Source organism: Colobus angolensis, unplaced genomic scaffold (assembly GCF_000951035.1).
Source record: "Colobus angolensis palliatus isolate OR3802 unplaced genomic scaffold, Cang.pa_1.0 Scaffold27, whole genome shotgun sequence".
Taxonomy (NCBI): Eukaryota; Metazoa; Chordata; class Mammalia; order Primates; family Cercopithecidae; genus Colobus; species Colobus angolensis.
This window is the reverse complement of record NW_012115932.1, coordinates 4,460,384-4,479,566: the sequence shown is the minus strand read 5'-3', so window position 1 is coordinate 4,479,566 and position 19,183 is coordinate 4,460,384. Positions and strand designations below refer to the sequence as shown.

Sequence of the window (19,183 nt, the reverse complement as noted above, 5' to 3'; positions counted from 1 at the left end):
CAAACACCACATGTTCTCACTCATAGGTGGGAACTGAACAATGAGAACACTTGGACACAGGAAGGGGAACATCACACACCAGGGCCTGTCATGGGGTGGAGGAAGCATGGAGGGATAGCATTAGGAGATATACCTAATGTAAATGGCGAGTTAATAGGTGAAGCACACCAACATGGCACATGTATACATATGTAACAAACCTGCATGTTGTGCACATGTACCCTAGAACATAAAGTATAATAAAAAAAAATTTTTTTTAAATAAGAGCCATAATAACAGATGTGAGTATATGCCCATATACAATGCTTTCCTACAGGGGTGTCCAAACTTCTGGCTTCCCTGGGCCACATTGGAAGAATTGTCTTGGGTCACACATAAAATATACTAACCCTAACAAAAGCTGATGAGCTAAATCATCATCATCATCATCATCATCATCATCATCATCAGATCATAATGTTTTAAGAAAGTTTATGAATTTGTGTTGGGCCATGTTCAAAGCCACCCTGGGCCGCATGTGGGCCGTGCGTTGGACAAGCTTGTGATTTAACAGCTTTTAGAGGACTTCCAGAGAACATTATCACATGTAATCTTCACAATGACCCCAGAAAGAGAATATCACGATGTGGATTATAATGATCTGAGACTTTATAGATGCAAAGATTCTCCCTAACTCACAGCAGGTACAAGACAAAGCCAGGACTTATATGGGGGTCTTTTGACTCCAACCCCAGTGTGCTTTCCATAGCCGTACATTGCGGAGCTCAGTCATGTTACACTAACTTCTCCACCAATAGGGCCTGGAATGAGGCTTCGGCAGCTCCCTGAAATGCAGTTGTCTTTATTTTCCTCCACCCACATGTCCTCAGGCTATATGTGATATCAAGAGGAGAAATAGAAAGGGGAAACAATAAGAATAATACCACAGAAACTGTAGCTTTTATAGGCAAATTACTTTTAAAATACACAAAGTGAGCAGAAGGAGACAGGCAGAGAAAGGCCTGAGGTCCTGGTAAAAGGACCTTGCTGCAAAGAAGAGGTAAAGTCTGTCACCTGCTCTGAAGAAAAGGGCGCCCCTTGTGCCTTAGGTTTGTGAACTTGATTCATCCCAAATCCCTCATATCTTGAATCACTCTCCATATTCTCTTAGAGAGCAGCCTCATTGCTAGATTTCTGTTTAGGACCCTTTTTCCCTAAAACAGCTCAGGCCAACAGCCAGCCTTTCTCAGATTTCAACCTGGGCTCCAGCCTGCCCCTCTCAGACAGATTTCAGGACAGAACTTTCCCAGTTTCACTCAGCTCCCAGCACCTCCTCTTCCTAGTTGCTGCTCTGGGAGACCTGTCCATCCTGCACCTGCCTGGGCCTCATGGATGAGTCCTAAAAGTCCAGTTGGACAGTGGAGTAGCTAACCCATGGAATGAAGGAGAATTTCTTGCTGTGCTCCTACATCCTTGCTGTACCCAGCAAGGAGAACACCCTCAGGCCTGGCACCCACAGATGGTCTGCACCTTCTTCCCGAGCAGACCCACTGGTCTGATGCCTCTGGGTTTCCCAGAAGTTTCTGTGGGTCCCGTTAATTTAGAATCTCCCCGAGGCTGCACAGGCTGGCTAGAAGATGGACAGTTTTAAATGATCTGTTTGGAAGTTAGGGGTGTCCAATTTGAAAAATGTGACTTTTGAACCAAAGAATCTCTACAGAGCAGTGGTTCTCAACCAGGGACAATCACCACCATCACCAGCACCACCACTCCAACCAGGGGACATTTGACAATGTCTAGAATCATCTTTCTTGCCACAACTGGGGAGGGGTGCTGTTGGCATCCATTGGGTAGAGGCCAGGGATGCTACAATGCACAGGACAGCCCCCCACCCCAGCAGAGAATTGTGTAGTCCAAAATATTAATAGCACCAAGGTTGAGAAATGCTAGTCTAGAAAAAGTATAATAGAGCATCCTTGTAAATCAAGAGCGCCAAGTAGACAGCAGCTATAAGATAGCAAATCATTTTCTACCATTCTTTGAAAATGAAACATTACAACTGAGAGAAGTAGAAGCCTCTCTCATATGCTATCACTTCAGAACACCCTAAAATCAGTCTTGAAACCACAAGCTACTGACAGTGAGGCAAGCAAGATTCATTAGCCCAATATTAAATCCACAGCCAGCCTCCTCCTTAATAAACAGAGGGAGCAGTGGTGGGTCCTGAACCTCAGTCATTCTTAGACCACCTTTATGATTTTTATCATATTCAGTAAAATCTGTCTACCAGATTTTTAATTACTTTACTTTTTCTAAAATTTATTTGAAAAGGAAAATTTATATCACTGGGCCCTATGGGAAACCGGGATCACTTGCTATTCTTAAGAGGTAAAAATTAAAACAATGAAATCAAAACAGTTATATTCTAACTACAGATTATTATTTGCTATAGCATCCTTTGCATTAAAAAGTAGGATAGACAAACATTAGAATAGGGTCAAGAATATACCAGCATGAAATGATACATCCTCCTTGACATATTCAGCAGAACTGAAAATAAAAATGACTCTGATTTAGTGTGGGTGAGTGGGGTAGTACTTTAGGTACCCTAATGTAGTGAAAATCTCAATAGGGTGGGTGTCTGTGACCTAGGTTCCCTGGTTTTAGGATGTCCCATGTACTAGTTGTACAGCCTTTGAAAAATCTCAGCCACCCTGAGCTTCCACTTTTTCATAAGTAAAAATAATCACTCTGCTAATTTCCTAGACCACAGAGTCAAAATCATGTAAGCAAATGTAGTTTATAAACACAGTGAGGAATCATGAGCATTAAAGGCATATTGAGTGGCAGTATGGCACTCTGCGGCCAGACTAGTTTTGAAACCCCATTCTGCCATTTCCTGGCTTTATGAACTTGCCTCAGTTTCCCTATATATAAAGTGGGTATGATAATATGCCCTATCTTATAAGGTTGTCATGAGACTTGAGTGAAAAAGGCTTATAACTGGACTTAGCGATAAGAAGTACGGAAGAACTACAAGTTTAAAAACAAGCTCTAAGAGTTCGGATTATCATTTTTCTGTTCTCCCCAATAGTTTTGGAAAGTTATATTTAAGCTTGCTGAAAATCTCAAAGGAACAGCGTCAGGATAGAGTAAAGGCCAGACCTCGGGTAATAACTAGAGTCGATTGGACTCAGAAGTTTCTAGTGTGAGGTGGAAAACTGCAATGCTCCCTGGACTAGAAGAAGGAAGAAACTATCTCTACTCTTAGGATCTGCCTCCTAGGCAGAACTGGCCATAAGCCAGTTCCCTTGCACTTTGCCCCTAAAACAATTTTGTTTGTTTGTTTGTTTTTTAAACTGACAGCAAATTTATTAAGAAAGTAAAGAGATAAAAGAAGAGTTACTCCATGGCAGAGCAACCCCTTGCCCTTTATTTTTTTTTTTTTTTTTTTAAGATGACGTCTTGCCGCATAGCCCAGGCTGCAGTGCAATGGTGCCATCTCAGCTCACTGCAACCTCTGCCTCCCGGGTTCAAGTGATTCTCCTGCCTCAGCCTCCCAAGTAGCTTGGATTACAGGCACCTGCCACCACGCCTGACTAATGTTTTGTATTTTTAGTAGAGATGGGGTTTCACCATGTTGGCCAGGCTGGTCTTGAACTCCTGACCCCGTGATCCATCCGCCTCAGCCTCCCAGAGTGCTGAGATTACAGGCTTGAGCCACTGCACCTAGCCCTACTGGTTGCCCATTTTTATGGATATTTCTTGATTATATGCTGAACAAGGGGTGGATTATTCACCAGTTTCCTGGGAAAGGCATGGGCAATTCCCAGAGCTGAGGGTTTCTCCCCTTTTTAGACCATATAGGGTAGCTTCTTGACATTGCCACGGCATCTATAAACTGTCATCGCTCTGGTAGGAGTGTAGCAGTGAGGACGAGCAGAGGTCATTCTCATCACCGTCTTGGTTTTGGTGAGTTTTGGCCGGTATTTTTGCTTCACTCTGCATAAAAACATTTTGAATGTGAGAATTGAAGCCAAGGCTTTTTCACCAGAGTTCTGCCTTTTATGTTGGTAAATGACAGTTTTCTCAGGGTGGACAATTCCCTCCTAATGGTCTAGCTCCCACCCAGACCTCCTAGGAGCAATGAAGAGATCTGCCCTTGAACATGAAGAGGATTAGATTCTGAGCTACCATCACTTTTCTGAAAAAACAGGGAGGAGAGGGATCATGTTCACTCACCACTTCTAGTTCTGTAACACTACCCAGTAACAGCATGGAGAGACCACCAAACCACCCCCTGTCTTTTATTCATCCTCACCAGGGAGCATCCTGACCAGACCAGGACTGGCGTTGGCTGTGAGAGTCTTCTGCTTCGGGGCTGCACCATCAGAAACACTGAGATGGCTGTTGGCATTGTCATCTATGCAGGTCATTGTCTCTGGGTAGTTCCTTTTGTCTGAATTTTCCTTTGTCCTTCCCCTTCCATCCCCTCCTCCAAATCCATCTTCAGTCAATGGGAACTGACAACAGTTCACAGTAACTTCCCATTTACTCACGTAACTTCCCATTTCTCAGCTAAGCAAACAGAGGCTAGGAATCATAGCAGTTCACTCACTCTGCAGGAGACACGATGAGATTCCGAGTTAATATCACTCATCTGCACAAGACACCATACTCAATCACCCCAGTGGTTTTGTGCTACTAACTAAAGCCAGAATGAAGTGTATCTTCTTGAGTCTGTGGAATAACCTCACCAAGCTTAACAACTTTCCCTTTGGAGCCTCAATTTCCTCATTTGTACAGTGGGGAGAATATTTATATCTGTCTCATAGAGTGTTTGTAAGGATCAAGTTACTCAGCACATGAAAAGCATCCAGCACTGCCTATAGCAAAGAGAGGGCTAGTGGGTTTTAGTTGTTTTTGCAGTTATGTTTTTACTATTACCTTTGTTTATTTTATGGCTCCAGATATGGAGGCCTATCTCTCCTTCCAACTTTGATCCTGCTTTCCAATGAAAAAAAGATAATAGCAGGACTTCTCACAATGAAATCTAAACTCTTGGAGGGCAGTCTTGGGGCTGCTGTATGTCTAGTACTTAACACCAGTGCTCGTAGGTACTCAATGCACCTGTTGTCACATGAACACCTGAAGACTTCTGCCACAATAGAGGAAACAGGGTCTCTCTGGAGCATCTACCTTCACTGGAAAACTCCAGAATGTGTTTTCTTCTGAGTCTTCCACTACCTGGGACACTTTGGAATAGTTTGCTTATTTGCTTTTGTGTTTGGTTTGGTCTCCATAGAACACCACTTCCAATGGACATAGAAGAGCATTTAAATATCCATCTACCATAAGATTTACTCTTTGGGATTGTCAAAGAAAAACAGTTCCTTTAAAAAATAATGTCACTATTTAGCCAGCTTTCCCTAATTTGGGAGAGGGGCATTATATTTGTCAGTTGAGATGACTTATTTCAAAGACCTTTAGCAATGGAGTTCAACACCATCTGGTAAACCTATTAAAAATGAACTCTCCAGCAATCTCCACTCTACCAAAAAAGAAAATAGTAATCATAACCACATAGATTTAGAGCTTCGCTTCTCTGGCTGAACAGAAATAAAGAAGAAACCTTGAGTAGGTGATGGGAGTGGTATATAGGCAGCAGATGTGGAGTGTTAACCCTGGCTCCAGCTAGTCGGACTGCCTGGGGTAAAATTCCTTCGTATTCTGCATGTTCCTGAACAAGATGGTTGGACTTTCAATGAAAGATGGACTAATAATTTCTGCCTTGTAGCTTTATAAGGTTCAAATGAGATTATCTGTGAAAAGGGCCTAATATGACAGTTGGAATACATCAGGCCCTCAAAAATACGAGAAAGAAAAGATACCAGTTGTTTTTAGCATTATTATCTAGAGCTGGGGTTCTCACCTTTGGCACCATTGACATTTTGGTCCATATTATTCTTTGTGACGGGGACTGTCCTGTAGTGTATTTAGCAGCATCTCTGGCCTCTACCTATGAGATGCATTAGCACCCCCCACCAAGTGAGATAACCCCAAATTTCTCAAGACGTTGCCAAATGTCCTCTGGGGAGTAAAATCACTCCTGGTTGAGAGCAATGGTCCAGAATGCTCATTTCACCCTTGACATTATCAATGGATGAAACAGGGCCTCAGAGTCAAAGGCCTAAAAAGGCCAAGATGAGATTTACAGAAGAAAGAGGTTAAATGTAGAGGTGTGTGCTCCTCACAGCAAACACTGAGTCCCAACTTACCAGAAACTAATTTAGTACCTTGTGTATATTGATTTATTTTCCCACTTCATATACCGCAATCATCTCCATTTTTCAGATGAGGAATTGAAGTACAAAGAGATTCACTCACCCAAGGTCACATGACTCCTGAGTTGAACTCTCTGCAACCCAAGGTCAAGTATTCATAGAGCTGAGCTCTGACTCCAGAGCCCACACTCTTATCGACTGTCCCATACTGCCTCCCTTGGAACCCCTCTTTCCAAAAGAACAGAGGGGTCTCAGAAGGCAAGGATCAGGTGGGTGAAGGGGATAGTCCCAGGATCCCTGAATGGAGTGAGGCTGAGAGGCAGGCAGAGAGGTTACAGACCCAGGGGTGCTGCTGGAACCCCCACTCACAACTTCAACAACTTGAGTCTAATTTTAAAAGCCTAGAGTTTTTTCACTCCTACTGTTTTGTTGCTAGTTTAAATCCACAAGGCAACTAGCTAAACAGCATTAAAGCCATTTGCTTCTGGAGCTGATATATTGGTTTTCTTTAATTTTGCACAGAAAATATGTGACTGGTGTTTTTTTCATTTTACTGCTGAGGAGTATGGCACTGTAGTTAACATTCAGCAGCCCCAAAGGAGAGACTCTGTCTAAAGACAAAGTCTCAGTTTGACTCTTAGCTCTTAGGTGTGTGACCTTGGGTCCCAGGGGTTGGTGAAAGGAGAACTAGACTGGCAATCTGAGTCTTGGGTTTGCAATGTGACTCTGACATTGACTTATTCTTTCACTTTGGGCAGATCCTTTTTACCCTCTAGCCCTCAGCTTCCCCTAGTAGGGAAGAAGGTGACTGGATGAGATTGGTAGTTTTCAAACTTTGCCATCCTTTCTTTGACCAAAATTGTATGCAAAACTTCAACATAGGAGTGGAGTTCCCCAGGGTTAGTGCTGGGGTGGGGGCCTTTGATCCCTACTACTCTTGCTCAGGCAACACCAACAACTTAGGCATGACCAAAGAAACAAGGAGGGAAACTACTGGTCCCAGGCACTGTCCTACCACAGGTCTTTTGCACATACAGTTCCTCAGTCGAAAACTCTGCTGCCAGCTCCACTCTCCTTTGAGGCCTCCCTTCAATAGCATCTCCTTGGAGCAGCTTTCCCTGAGCAGGATCTCCAACACCACCTCTTTTCCACCTTGGCCTTTTGTTTACTGTGTATTATTTACTTCACAGGACTTAATAATGATAATTATCCTTTCTGTCTTCTTGTATATCTTCACTAGAATGTGAACACTATGTCTTGCCATTGTATCCCACTGCTCGCCCATAACAGGTGGAACAGAACCTTTGTGCCAATTAGGAAAAGACAGCCCTTCTTTAAGACAGCTTACTATCATTTGCCAGAATTCTGTTCATAATAAACTTATAAATCTTTGGCAACCACAGAATAAGGGCTATGCTCTAGAGTTGCGCAGGGTGCAGCCTGTGCATGGAAGCTCTGTCAGTGCCCACCACAGTGTCTGGCATGCATGAAGGGGATGCTCACTGAGGACCTGCTGGTAAATTATGTGAGGCCCCTACAGCTGTTCTCAGCAACCTTCTGAGGCAGGGCAAGTTCAAGTTAAAGAGTGAAGCCTCTTTTTTATCTTAAACTCCTGTGAGACGAGCTGAGGGAATGGTGTAAGACATAGGCAAACAGGAGCTAAGGGACTGATTTCCTCATTTTTTCTCAAAGGCCACGAGACGAAAGCCATGCTGAACAACAGCGGCCCCCGCTACAAACGCAGCAAGATTGAGCGGCGCATGAACATAGACATCTTCTTCTGCATTGGGATCCTCATCCTCATGTGCCTTATTGGAGCTGTAGGTATGGGATGTTCTGGAAAGAACAAGGACACAGTAATCGATTTATTTGGGCAAGTTTCTTCAGCTTCCTCATTTATAAAGTAGGGCTAATAAAATGTAAATTCTACCCTGCCTACTTTAACGGGATGCCAATGAAACAAAAAGGCAAAAAAAAAAAATCTCCTAAAAGTAGTATGTGCTCTTTGCTCGATGATTCGGAATATCATCTGATATTTATTTGGTCAAGAAATGTTTACTGAACACAGGCACTCTCAAAGCATGGAAGGAAAACAAGATGAATCAGACTGTATTTGTTTCTCATTGCTGCTGTAAAACATGAACACACAGCCATTTAGAACAACACAAATTTACTCTGTTACAGCTCTGGAGATCAGAAGTTCAAAATCAATTTCAGTAGGTTAAAGCAGGAGTCTCCAACCCCTGGGCCAAAGACCAGTACCTCCTGTCAGATCAGCGGTGGCATTAAATTCTCACAGGAGTGCAAAACCTATTGTGAACTGCACATGCAAGGGATCTAGGTTGTGTGCTCCTTATGAGAATCAAATGCTTGATGATCTGTCACAGTCTCCCATTACCCCTAGATGGGACCATATAGTTGCAAAAAAATGAGCTCAGGGCTCCCACTGATTCCACTATGGTAAGTTGTATAATTATTTCATTATGTATTACAATGTAATAATAGAATTAAAGTACACTGTAAATATAATGCACTTGAATCATCCTGAAACCTCTGAAACCATCTCCCCATCCCCACTGACGTGGAAAAGTTGTGTTCCAGAAAACCTGTCACTGGTACAAAAAAGGTTGCGGACCACTGGGTTAAAGTCAAGGAATCAGCAGTTCTGGTTCTTCCTGGAGGCTCTGAGGGAAGGATCTATTCCTTGTCTTTTTCAGTTTCTAGTGGCTGCCCGTGGTTCTTACTTTGTGGTTCCTTCCTCGGTCTTCAGAGTGTACCACCCCAGTCTCTGCCTACATTTCCTCTCCTCATCTGCAGCAGTAGCTCTCCCTGCCTTTTACAAGACACTTGTGATTACATCATTGGGCCCACCTTCATAATCCAGATACTCTTCTCATCTCAAGATCTGTGACCTAATCCTATCTGCAAAGCCCTTTTGTCATATAAGATAGTGTATTCACAGAGCCCCGAGGATTAGGATGTATCCTGGGGAGACAGAGGGTATTATTCACCCTACCACAGGTATTATGGCAGCAGCAATGAGGAAAGTCTTTCTTGAAGAGGTAGCTGCTAGAGCTCATTCTCAAGTAGAGTAGACATTTGCCAGAGGAGGAGGGTGGCAGAGCCAAGTGTAGGAGCTGAATGGGGCAGGAAGCTGTAAGCAGAGAGAGTGAGGCCACTCTCAGCCCCAGGAAAATCACAAAGCATAGAAGCAGGAAGAAAAATCATTGTTCATAGGAGCAGTTGGCTGTTGGGTGTGGCAAGAGTAAGGCCAAGAATGGAGACCAAAGCAGAACCAGACTGTAGCCCGAGTTGAGTGAGAAGCACTGTGAGAGGTGGAGACAGGAGTGATCTGGAGCCCTTTCAGTTGATCCTCAGAGTGTAGACAAAGAGGGACCCAGACTCCCCACTGTCTATGGCCTTATTCTAAAAATGATTCTCAGGATGCTAAAGGAGATCCCAAAAATAAACAGGGACAATCGAGAAAAACTCACATCCTAAATCCAGAAATATGCAGACCCCAAACCAATGAGCAGCAGTGGTGTTTGCTGTTTACTTGCATTAGTCAGAAATCATAACCATTGCTGTTGTTAGAAAAAGATGGTGTCTGAAAGGCTGAGAGCTTCATAGGGGCTCAGGGAGACTGTGTGCCACTACAGTGATGATGATCGGATTGAGTCTTGTGGGTAGCCTGGAGTTCCCAGGTGTGTCTAATAGCACTCTGCTTGAGGCTGGCTCACAGCTGTAAGGAGAGCACCTGTGGGAGGGGAAGCAGGGAAACAAGAAAGCCATTGTCCCCACTCCCATCCTCTCCCCAGCCCATGTGGCCACCTGTGTCCCCAGGATGCTGCAAGAACTGTTGCTTCTGCTTCAGGACAGGTTTTTCAGGGCATATCAGAGTGAAAAAGACATTTGAGATCATCTCACTGTGTCTCCAGAAAAAGAAAGTTAATGATTAAAAGGTCACAGGGTGAGATAAGGCACAGGCAAACCAGAATCTGCTTGGCAGATTCCCCAAAACAATAAAGAAATGAAGAAAGTTCATGGGGAGGGTCAGAATTCTGTTCTGAGATAACAACTCATACACAGGACTCTGTTGATGCCTAATTAAAGCACAGCCCTACCGAAGATGAAAACTCTCAAATGAGCACCATTCCATAGTTCTTGACCACATGTTTACTCTGATTTTGTAAAGGTGATGTTTCTTCTTTCCTCACCCAGAATACTCTGCCCTGGCCTTCCAGACCATCCAACACCTGCTGAGGCTCCAGGACCCCCTTAAGTCCTCCTCATCCATTCAGCCTTCTTGGGTTTTTCCCATGCTCTTTTCTTATTCCCTTAAAGGCCAGTGGCCCTTACTCTGTGCCATGTGTTTGGTCCTTAGTCATCTGCTTCATAATAGTACCTTCCCACAAATAGCTTCATGTCTGTAAGTTTCCTTTCTTCTGTTAGGTATGATGGCATTTGACCCAACCTCCTGGGCAAGGAAGCATCTTTGGCCACTGCAACATCCTCTATGTCTTTCATTTTCTATACTTCTTGGAGCTGAGAGCATTTTAAACATTAGGTTATTCTATTTTCACAATAACTCTATAGGGAAATTGTTATTACTATTTAACAGACAAGAACACTGAGGTTTAGTGAGCTCTATAACAGGTACTCACCTTACATAATCCTCAGATAATGGGTGTTGTTATCTCCTTTGCAGATAAGGAAACAGAGTTCAGTCTGTACCTGGTGCTGTTGCAGTGGGCTGTCACAGCATTCTAGGCTCTGCTATTGCACCTCTCAGACTGTATGTGATTTGTCCTTTTATGCCTGGCTCCCTAATTTGGAAACAAACTCCACAATGACAAGAACTAGTACTAACTTCTTGAATTAATCAATATCAGACAGAGGGAGGGATGAATGGGTAAACAGAGATAGATGGATGGATGGATGGATGGATGGATGGATGGATGGATGGATGGATGGATGGATGGATGGATGGATAAATGAATGGATGGGTAAGTAGGTAGGTGGGTGGGAGGGTGGATGAATGGATGGATAAATGGGTGATTGTATGGAGTATATGGATGGATGGGTAGATGGGTGGGTAGATGGATGAATAGATAGATGAATGGATAGAAAAATGGATGAATAGAAGGATGAATGAATGGATAGATGGGTGGGTGGATGGAGGGATTGATGAATGGATGGATAGATGGGTGAGTAGATGGGTGGATGGATAGATGAATGGATACAAGAATCGGTAGAAAAATGGATGCATGGATGGATAGATGGATGGGGGTGGGTTGGTGGGTGAAGGGATTGATGAATGGATAGATGGGTGAGTAGATAGGTGGATGTATGGATGAATGGATAGATGAATCGATAGAAAAGTTGATGAATGGAAGGATGGATGGATGGATGGATGGATGGATGGATGGATGGAAGGAAGGAAGGATGGCTATATGGGTGGGTGGATGGAAGGATGGATGGATGGGTAGGTGGATAGATAGATGAGTGGAGAGATAAATGGATAGAAAAATGGATGAATGGAAGGATGGATGGGTAGATGGGCATTAGATGGGATAAGAAGGGGGAGATTAGGGGACAGGTCTCAAGGCTCCCCACCCACGCACAAAAGTGTGCACCACAGAACAAAAAAGAACAAGTATTTCTTTATCTCTTTCCAGCCCCTATTTAACAAGACTTAAAAAAAAAAAAAAAGTAATCCTCATGCCAATCTCCTCTTGTAAAACAAACTTAATGCCTATCAAGGGATTGAAATGTATGTGAAGAACCACTTTAGAGCAACATGAACACATATACATACACCCAAACACACACACACACAGAGCTATGTTGTATGGAAGAAGGAAGGGCCCTCCAAAGCACACCCATTTCTAAGAATGTGTCAAGGGCTAGTTTAATTGACCAACTTTAGGACTTAGTGGAGATTCAACCTCATTCCTGGTTTTGCCTCCTCTCAGGTCACAGCATCTGGAACGGGACCTTTGAAGAACACCCTCCCTTCGATGTGCCAGATGCCAATGGCAGCTTCCTTCCCCGTGCCCTAGGGGGCTTCTACATGTTCCTCACAATGATCATCCTGCTCCAGGTAGGCAGCCCTCCCTAACTAGGGGCCCAATAAGATATGTGGCCAAACCCCCTACAACTTTGTAAAATAAAGAAAAATGAGTGCTGGCCACTAGAAAGTACAAACTGGATTGAGATGAGGAAATGATCGTCACTTTCTTGTGCGTCTTTGAAAGCATTCACATTTTGGGTGATTTACGGACCTAGCCCTGTCTTGTAGAGGGGACTCTGCCCCCAGATAACAGGTGCTCACCTTACATAATCCTCAGATAATGGGTGTTGTTATCTCCTTTGCAGATAAGGAAACAGAGTTCAGTCTGTACCTGGTGCTGTTGCTGTGGGCTGTCACAGCATTCTAGGCTCTGCTATTGCACCTCTCAGACTGTATGTGATTTGTCCTTTTATGCCTGGCTCCCTAATTTGGAAACAAACTCCACAATGACAAGAACTAGAGGGAAATATTTATCAACTTTTCTATTTAAGAATAAGATGACAGCAGTGATGCATATGTGCCTGTCCCTCTGCCAGAGCAGATAAAACACAAATGACCTAGGAACAAAAGAAGATAAAGTAGCACAGTGAGCTACAGAGAACTCTCTGCCCCAACATTAAGAGAGAGAAACCACGAGTTAGTGTTTTAACATCTGATACATTGAAAAGGAAAAGAACAGAACTGGCCCAACATAGGAGAGAAAAAAAAATATATAGAGCACCTACAAAATGTGAGGCAGTAATTGATGAAGAGATGAAATTTAAAATCTTTGTGTCTCTATGAAAATATAATCTATGAAAAGATGAGGGAAGTTGTGGTTTTACTTCTGTGGAGCTCCATCTACCATTTATTGTGGTATTGGAAGCTGTTTCACTGCTCTCTTATTGGTGAACATTTTCCACTCACCTTGCAGGGTAATCTATTTTAAATGTGAATTAAATCATACCCTTCCTATGTACAGAATCCTCTCATGGTTTCATGTCCACTCAAAGTGGAATCTGAAGTCCTTACTGTGGCTGATGAAGCCCTAAGTGATCTGGACCCTGACTGCCTCCCCGACCTCCCCTCCAAGCCCTCTTCCCCTCCTCACTCACCTACAAGGCCTGCTCCCTATTATTCCCCAAATGCCACCCCCACTGCCAGGCCTGTGCCTGGCTTTCTCCTCTGCTCAGAACGCTCCTCCCCCAGACAACCTCACAACTCACACCCTGGCTTCCTCATGTCTCTGTTCAAAGGTCATGGTTTACAAGCATCCCACCCAGTCATCAGTCTACCCTCTTTACTTTTCTTTATTCTTCCTCATGTGACTTACCACCACTCATATATATTTATTTGTTTGTTCTTTGTCACTGGAAGGCAAGTTCTTCAAAGCCAGGAATTATGTTCTGTTGACTCCCATTTTCAGGACTTAGAATAGCAACAAATGCACAACAAGCACTTGGTAAATACCAGGTATTGAATCAGTGGGGAGAAATTAACAATACATCTGAATACCTGTAAAAGTGGGCAGCAGCCCTTGGTGGCACAGAGATCTGAAAGGAGTCAGGGGACTCTAAACAGAGATGCTAAGTCTCCCTCACTGCCTCCCAGCTCAGTCACAGACAACCAATGGTGAGTGCCTACCTTGTATCAGACATCCTTGGTCAAAGAAGACATATCTGTTTTTCAGATTCCCCTAAGAACTCCAAGGGATGCATGAGGTCATTGATCGTTAATTTCACAGAAAGAGTCTGTCCTGTGAGCTGACCTCAACTTTCCATTAAATGCCTTTGCTACCTGCTAGTGAGAATCCCAAGGGAGGGAACCTGCCTGGTTTCTGACATGGTAGAAACTCATCTCTTTTCAGGTGCTGATCCCCATCTCTTTGTACGTCTCCATTGAGCTGGTGAAGCTCGGGCAAGTGTTCTTCTTGAACAATGACCTTGACCTGTATGATGAAGAGACTGATTTATCCATTCAATGTCGAGCCCTCAATATCACAGAGGACTTGGGCCAGATCCAGTACATCTTCTCCGATAAGACGGGGACCCTGACGGAGAACAAGATGGTGTTCCGACGTTGCACCATCATGGGCAGCGAGTATTCTCACCAAGAAAATGGTACGAGAGCTCCCAAGGGCTCCATCCCTCTTTCAAAAAGGAAATGCCCTGCTCTCCTAAGAAACGAGGAGATAAAAGACATTCTCCTGGCTCTCTTAGAGGCTGTGTGGCATTTCCACAAGTTGCTTCCTGTATCCCTGTGGTCTTCCTTGTCACAGATCAGGGCTGTTCCAATTATTTGTAAATTTTCATTTGTTTACAAAAGTTAGAAGTTATCTCATATGTGGTATCCCTCCAGTTGATCTTTGTCTGGTGCCGGACAAAGCACTTTATGAAATGAGATTTTTATCTGTCAGTAATGGATTGGAGATTTCCCAATTGTGTGCCAGTCACCACAACCAAGGCTTGGAAATTTCTCAGGCCACCTTACTTGACATGTCAGGGCAGGTCTGTGTCTAGGTGCATGGTCAGATTTTACACATCCTGAAGATGACTTCTAGTCTAACAGATCTCTTAGACTGTCACTGAGGCAAAGTTTTGATTTTTGATCCTGTGGCCTTCAGCAGCTCCATAGTAAGTCCCTGACTTTCCCCTTTGAACTGCAAGTGTTCTGTGGGAAGAGATGGGAGGGGGCGCTAGAGTGTGAAAAAGGAAAAATTGTACAAACCCTGAAGACTTTCAAAATGGTGCTCTTGGTTTTGTGTATAGTCCACACATGTGTTTTGTTGGCATAGACAATTCTTATTCATTAGAAATGTTCAATGTTTAGAAATCAGAGACCTTATAAAATGCCTGAACTGTTACCTTGCATGGACTGAATATGACTCATAAAACTGACCTGATTCCTTCAGCTATATCATCTGCCCAACTTCATCTCCCACTCCAACACACACACACACACACACTTTCTAAGAAAAGAAAAGAAATTCTTTTTTTTTTTTTTCAATACTTTAAGTTCTGGGATACATGTGCAGAACTGCAGGTTTGTTGCATAGGTATACACGTGTCATGTGGTTTGCTGCACCCACCAACCCATCATCTACATTAGGTATTTCCCCTAATGCTATCCCTCCCCTAGCCCCCCACCTCCCAATAGGCTCCAGTATGTGATGTTCCCCTCCCTGTGTGCATGTGTTCTCATTTTTCAACTCCTACTTATGAGTGAGAACACGCAGTGTTTGCTTTTGTGTTCTTGTGTTAGTTTGCTGATGGTTTCCAGCTTCATCCATGTCCCTGCAAAGGACATGAACTCATCCTTTTTATGACTGCATAGTATTCCATGGTATATATGTGCCACATTTTCTTTATCCAGTCTATCGTTGATGGGCATTGGGGTTGGTTCCAAGTCTTTGCTATTGTGAATAGTGCTGCAGTAAACATACATGTACATGTGTCTTTATAGTAGAACGATTTATAATCCTTTGGGTATATACCCAGTAATGGGATTGCTGATCAAATCATATTTCTAGTTCTAGATCCTTGAGAAATCGTTGTCTTCCACAACAGTTGAACTAATTTATACTCCCACCAACAGTGTAAAAGCGTTCCTATTTCTCCACATCCTCTCCAGCATCTGTTGTGTCCTGACATTTTAATGATCGCTAATTCTAACTGGCGTGAGATGGTATCTCATTGTGGTTTTGAGTTGCATTTTTTTCATATGTTTGTTGGCCACATAAATGTCTTCTTTTGAGAAGTGTCTGTTCATATCCTTCACCCACTTTTTAAAGAAGAGAAACTCTTTAAGAGGGCAGTATTCATTCTTTTGAGTGTGAGGGATGGAGGAAGAGAAAGGTGGAGATAATATTATAAACAGCCCTATCCCCTTTGCCTTGGTGATAGTGGACCATTTACATGGGAGCTTCTGATCTCTTTGTAATAAGAGCCTCATTACCAGTACTTACAGTATGCTAGGTATTTTAACACATTATATCATTAAATCTTCAAAACATCCCTATGAGTTAGAAACCTAAAAAAAAAAAAAAAAAAATTCTGAGGAAATAAAGTGACAGGTTATGTCAAAGCTCAAAGTCACATAACTAATAGGAAATCCACTAGAGTTTGAATCTGTGGGACTTAATTGTACCCTTCTTTCTCCAGTCTTGGTAGTCCAGATGCCCAATTTTCCAGAGTAGCATAGACCCTTCCCATGCTCTTACCCCACCGCGAAGTCTAGGCTTTCCCCAACATGGTCCAGCCAAGGTACAACTAGTGCAATAACAGGACTCCTTTCTTGCAGCTAAGCGACTGGAGACCCCAAAGGAGCTGGACTCAGATGGTGAAGAGTGGACCCAATACCAGTGCCTGTCCTTCCCAGCTAGATGGGCCCAGGATCCAGCAACTAGGAGAAGCCAAAAAGGTGCTCAGCCTCTGAGGAGGAGCCAGAGTGCCCGGGTGCCCATCCAGGGCCACTACCGGCAAAGGTCTATGGGGTACCGTGAAAGCTCACAGCCTCCTGTGGCCTTCAGCAGCTCCATAGTAAGTCCCTGACTTTCCCCTTTGAACTGCAAGTGTTCTGTGGGAAGAGATGGGAGGGGGCGCTAGAGTGTGAAAAAGGAAAAATTGTACAAACCCTGAAGAGCTTTCAAAATGGTGCTCTTGGTTTTGTGTATAGTCCACACATGTGTCTTGTTGGCATAGACAATTCTTATTCATTAGAAATGTTCAATGTTTAGAAATCAGAGACCTTATGTAAGCATGTAGTTTTTTTGCTTTTCTTTTAAAAATTGAATTATAAAAATTCTCCACACTAAGCCAGCATTTCCTCATGGCAACAATTGGCTTGAGTTGAGAGGTTCCTAACTCTTAGACTGGGCATGCCATCTTCAGCTCATCACTGCCCCCCACCCACCTTCTCTATTTATCCAATCACTGAGGTGGGGGCAACTGCATACTCATTATGGATGTTTTAAAAATTATACTGTTAGGAGAAATTAGAAATATCAGTTATGCTTATGTTTCTGTAAGGGAGAAAAACAACAGATAAGCCTGTAAGATTTGAAGAAAAATGGGAGAATCTAGTTTTTGGTGATCAAAAATAAGTTTTAAATAGTTATGAAGCAAATAATATCTATGTCAGGATTAGCCAGCCCATTTCATTCCCTTAACTAATTCCCTTCAGCCCCTATGGGCATTGCTGTTTGTGGCTTTGGTCTGGGGCTTTCTGCGTATGGTCCTTTCACATTTGATCCACTAGGAAAGCCATCAGCAAACATCCAGGTAGCAAGCAAAGAAAACCAAGTTTCTCCCCAGAGATTACACAGCATTCCTTAGAAGTCAAGGCCAGACCAGGGCTTCTGCCCACTGTCCTATTCCTCTTTCCTCTGCATACACTCTTTCTCCAGGAAACATAAAAACACATCATCTGGAATCTCTGCACTTGCACAAGAGGCCACAGGGAGCCCCAGCAATCTTGAACAAGAGGCACATACTAAGAGATGGGACCTAAACGGTTAGCATCCCTTTATTAGAAAACTAGATAGTAAAAATAATCCTTTTGGCCAGTTTTTTTCCAGTCTTTTATTTCCCCTATGAATACACACACACATAACTACATATATTTAACATTTTTTATAATCATGGTACATATCAATTGTAGATACTGGGATTTTTTTTTAACTTAACATGATATCAAAAACATTTTCCATATTGCTACTTAGTATTCATAACCAAGAACTGTGTTTTCTGACTGTGTCAAAGAAGAAACACTGTGAGCCTGTGTTCTGGGTTGTTACTTATCTAACTTTGGATGCGTATAAAATCGAGTTCCTTCTCTTGGGTTATTGTCATGCACAGAAATGCAACATTAGCAAGCATAAGACAAGAACACTGCGTTAAGATATATGACCTTCATGAATACACAAGTGAAATGATCCATAGATGTCTTCTGGAAGAGTTTCATGGGTTTTTTTTCCTTTTTGATTTTCCCAAGTGACATAACAACAAGGTGTGCATATTGCTACATCCTTTTAATTTTGTCCCCATAAATGTAACACACTTCCCCAAGCTCTTTTCTTAAATATTTGTAAAATGACCTTAGTGAATTCTCATTAGGCACAGATTCTATGTGTCTTTGGCACCTTCCATTTCTAGGTACCACAGGCATCCCATATGCCTGAGAATGTCTCCCCTAGAATATGAGGGGGAGAAAAAGTGCATCCCAGCCCAGAAAAACTGCATCCTTGGACCAGGCAGCAAATCTCGGATGCAGGGCTTTTAGCTAATGGTCAGTGAGAGGGACACACTAACCCCAGAGCTATCTTCAGATCCTAGATGTCATCGTCCTGCCCTGGCTAGCAGTCCCAAAGGCAAGTTCTGACGAAGTTCATTCAGGAGCAGTAAGGAAGTTGACACATGGGTTAAGTCCCAATTCTTGTTGCCTGGGGAAGGGAAGATGGTGACATCCTCTTCTTATGAACAGCTAAGTATATTCTTATGTAATTGGGTCACTTGAAAATCTGGGGTTAGTGGAACAATTGTATTTTTGAGTAGTTTTGAGGAAGGGCACTGGGTTAAGAGTTAGGAAATGGAGGTTCTGGTTTTAGCTCTGCTACTGGCTTGCTGGGTAACCTTAAGCAACATGTTAAACCGCCTTCTACATCTTTTTCACCACCTGAAAATAATTTCCTTACAATTCTCACCAGGCTGTTGTAAAGATCAAATAAGATAATGTTTTGCTGACCTGCAAGCTAACTTCCAGCTATGAATTAGGCACATGTGGGGTCTAATGTGTCAGGTTTTCATCTCAGCTACCCCATGTACTAGCTCTGTGACTTTGGTGGGCTTGCTGAAATGGAAGCCTCAACCTA

The 19,183-nt window shown here is 43.1% G+C and overlaps 1 protein-coding gene across 1 annotated transcript in view; it reads left to right on the top strand.

Moving 5' to 3' along the window:
- ATP10B (ATPase, class V, type 10B) overlaps positions 1 to 19,183 on the top strand; it is a 283,845-nt gene that overhangs the window by 202,582 nt on the left and 62,080 nt on the right. The window contains exons 9-13 of the mRNA XM_011947712.1: positions 4,304 to 4,410; positions 7,956 to 8,087; positions 12,239 to 12,366; positions 14,183 to 14,435; positions 16,615 to 16,853. Of these exons, the coding sequence (XP_011803102.1) occupies positions 4,304 to 4,410; positions 7,956 to 8,087; positions 12,239 to 12,366; positions 14,183 to 14,435; positions 16,615 to 16,853 (859 nt within the window). The remainder of the gene's footprint in view (positions 1 to 4,303; positions 4,411 to 7,955; positions 8,088 to 12,238; positions 12,367 to 14,182; positions 14,436 to 16,614; positions 16,854 to 19,183) is intronic.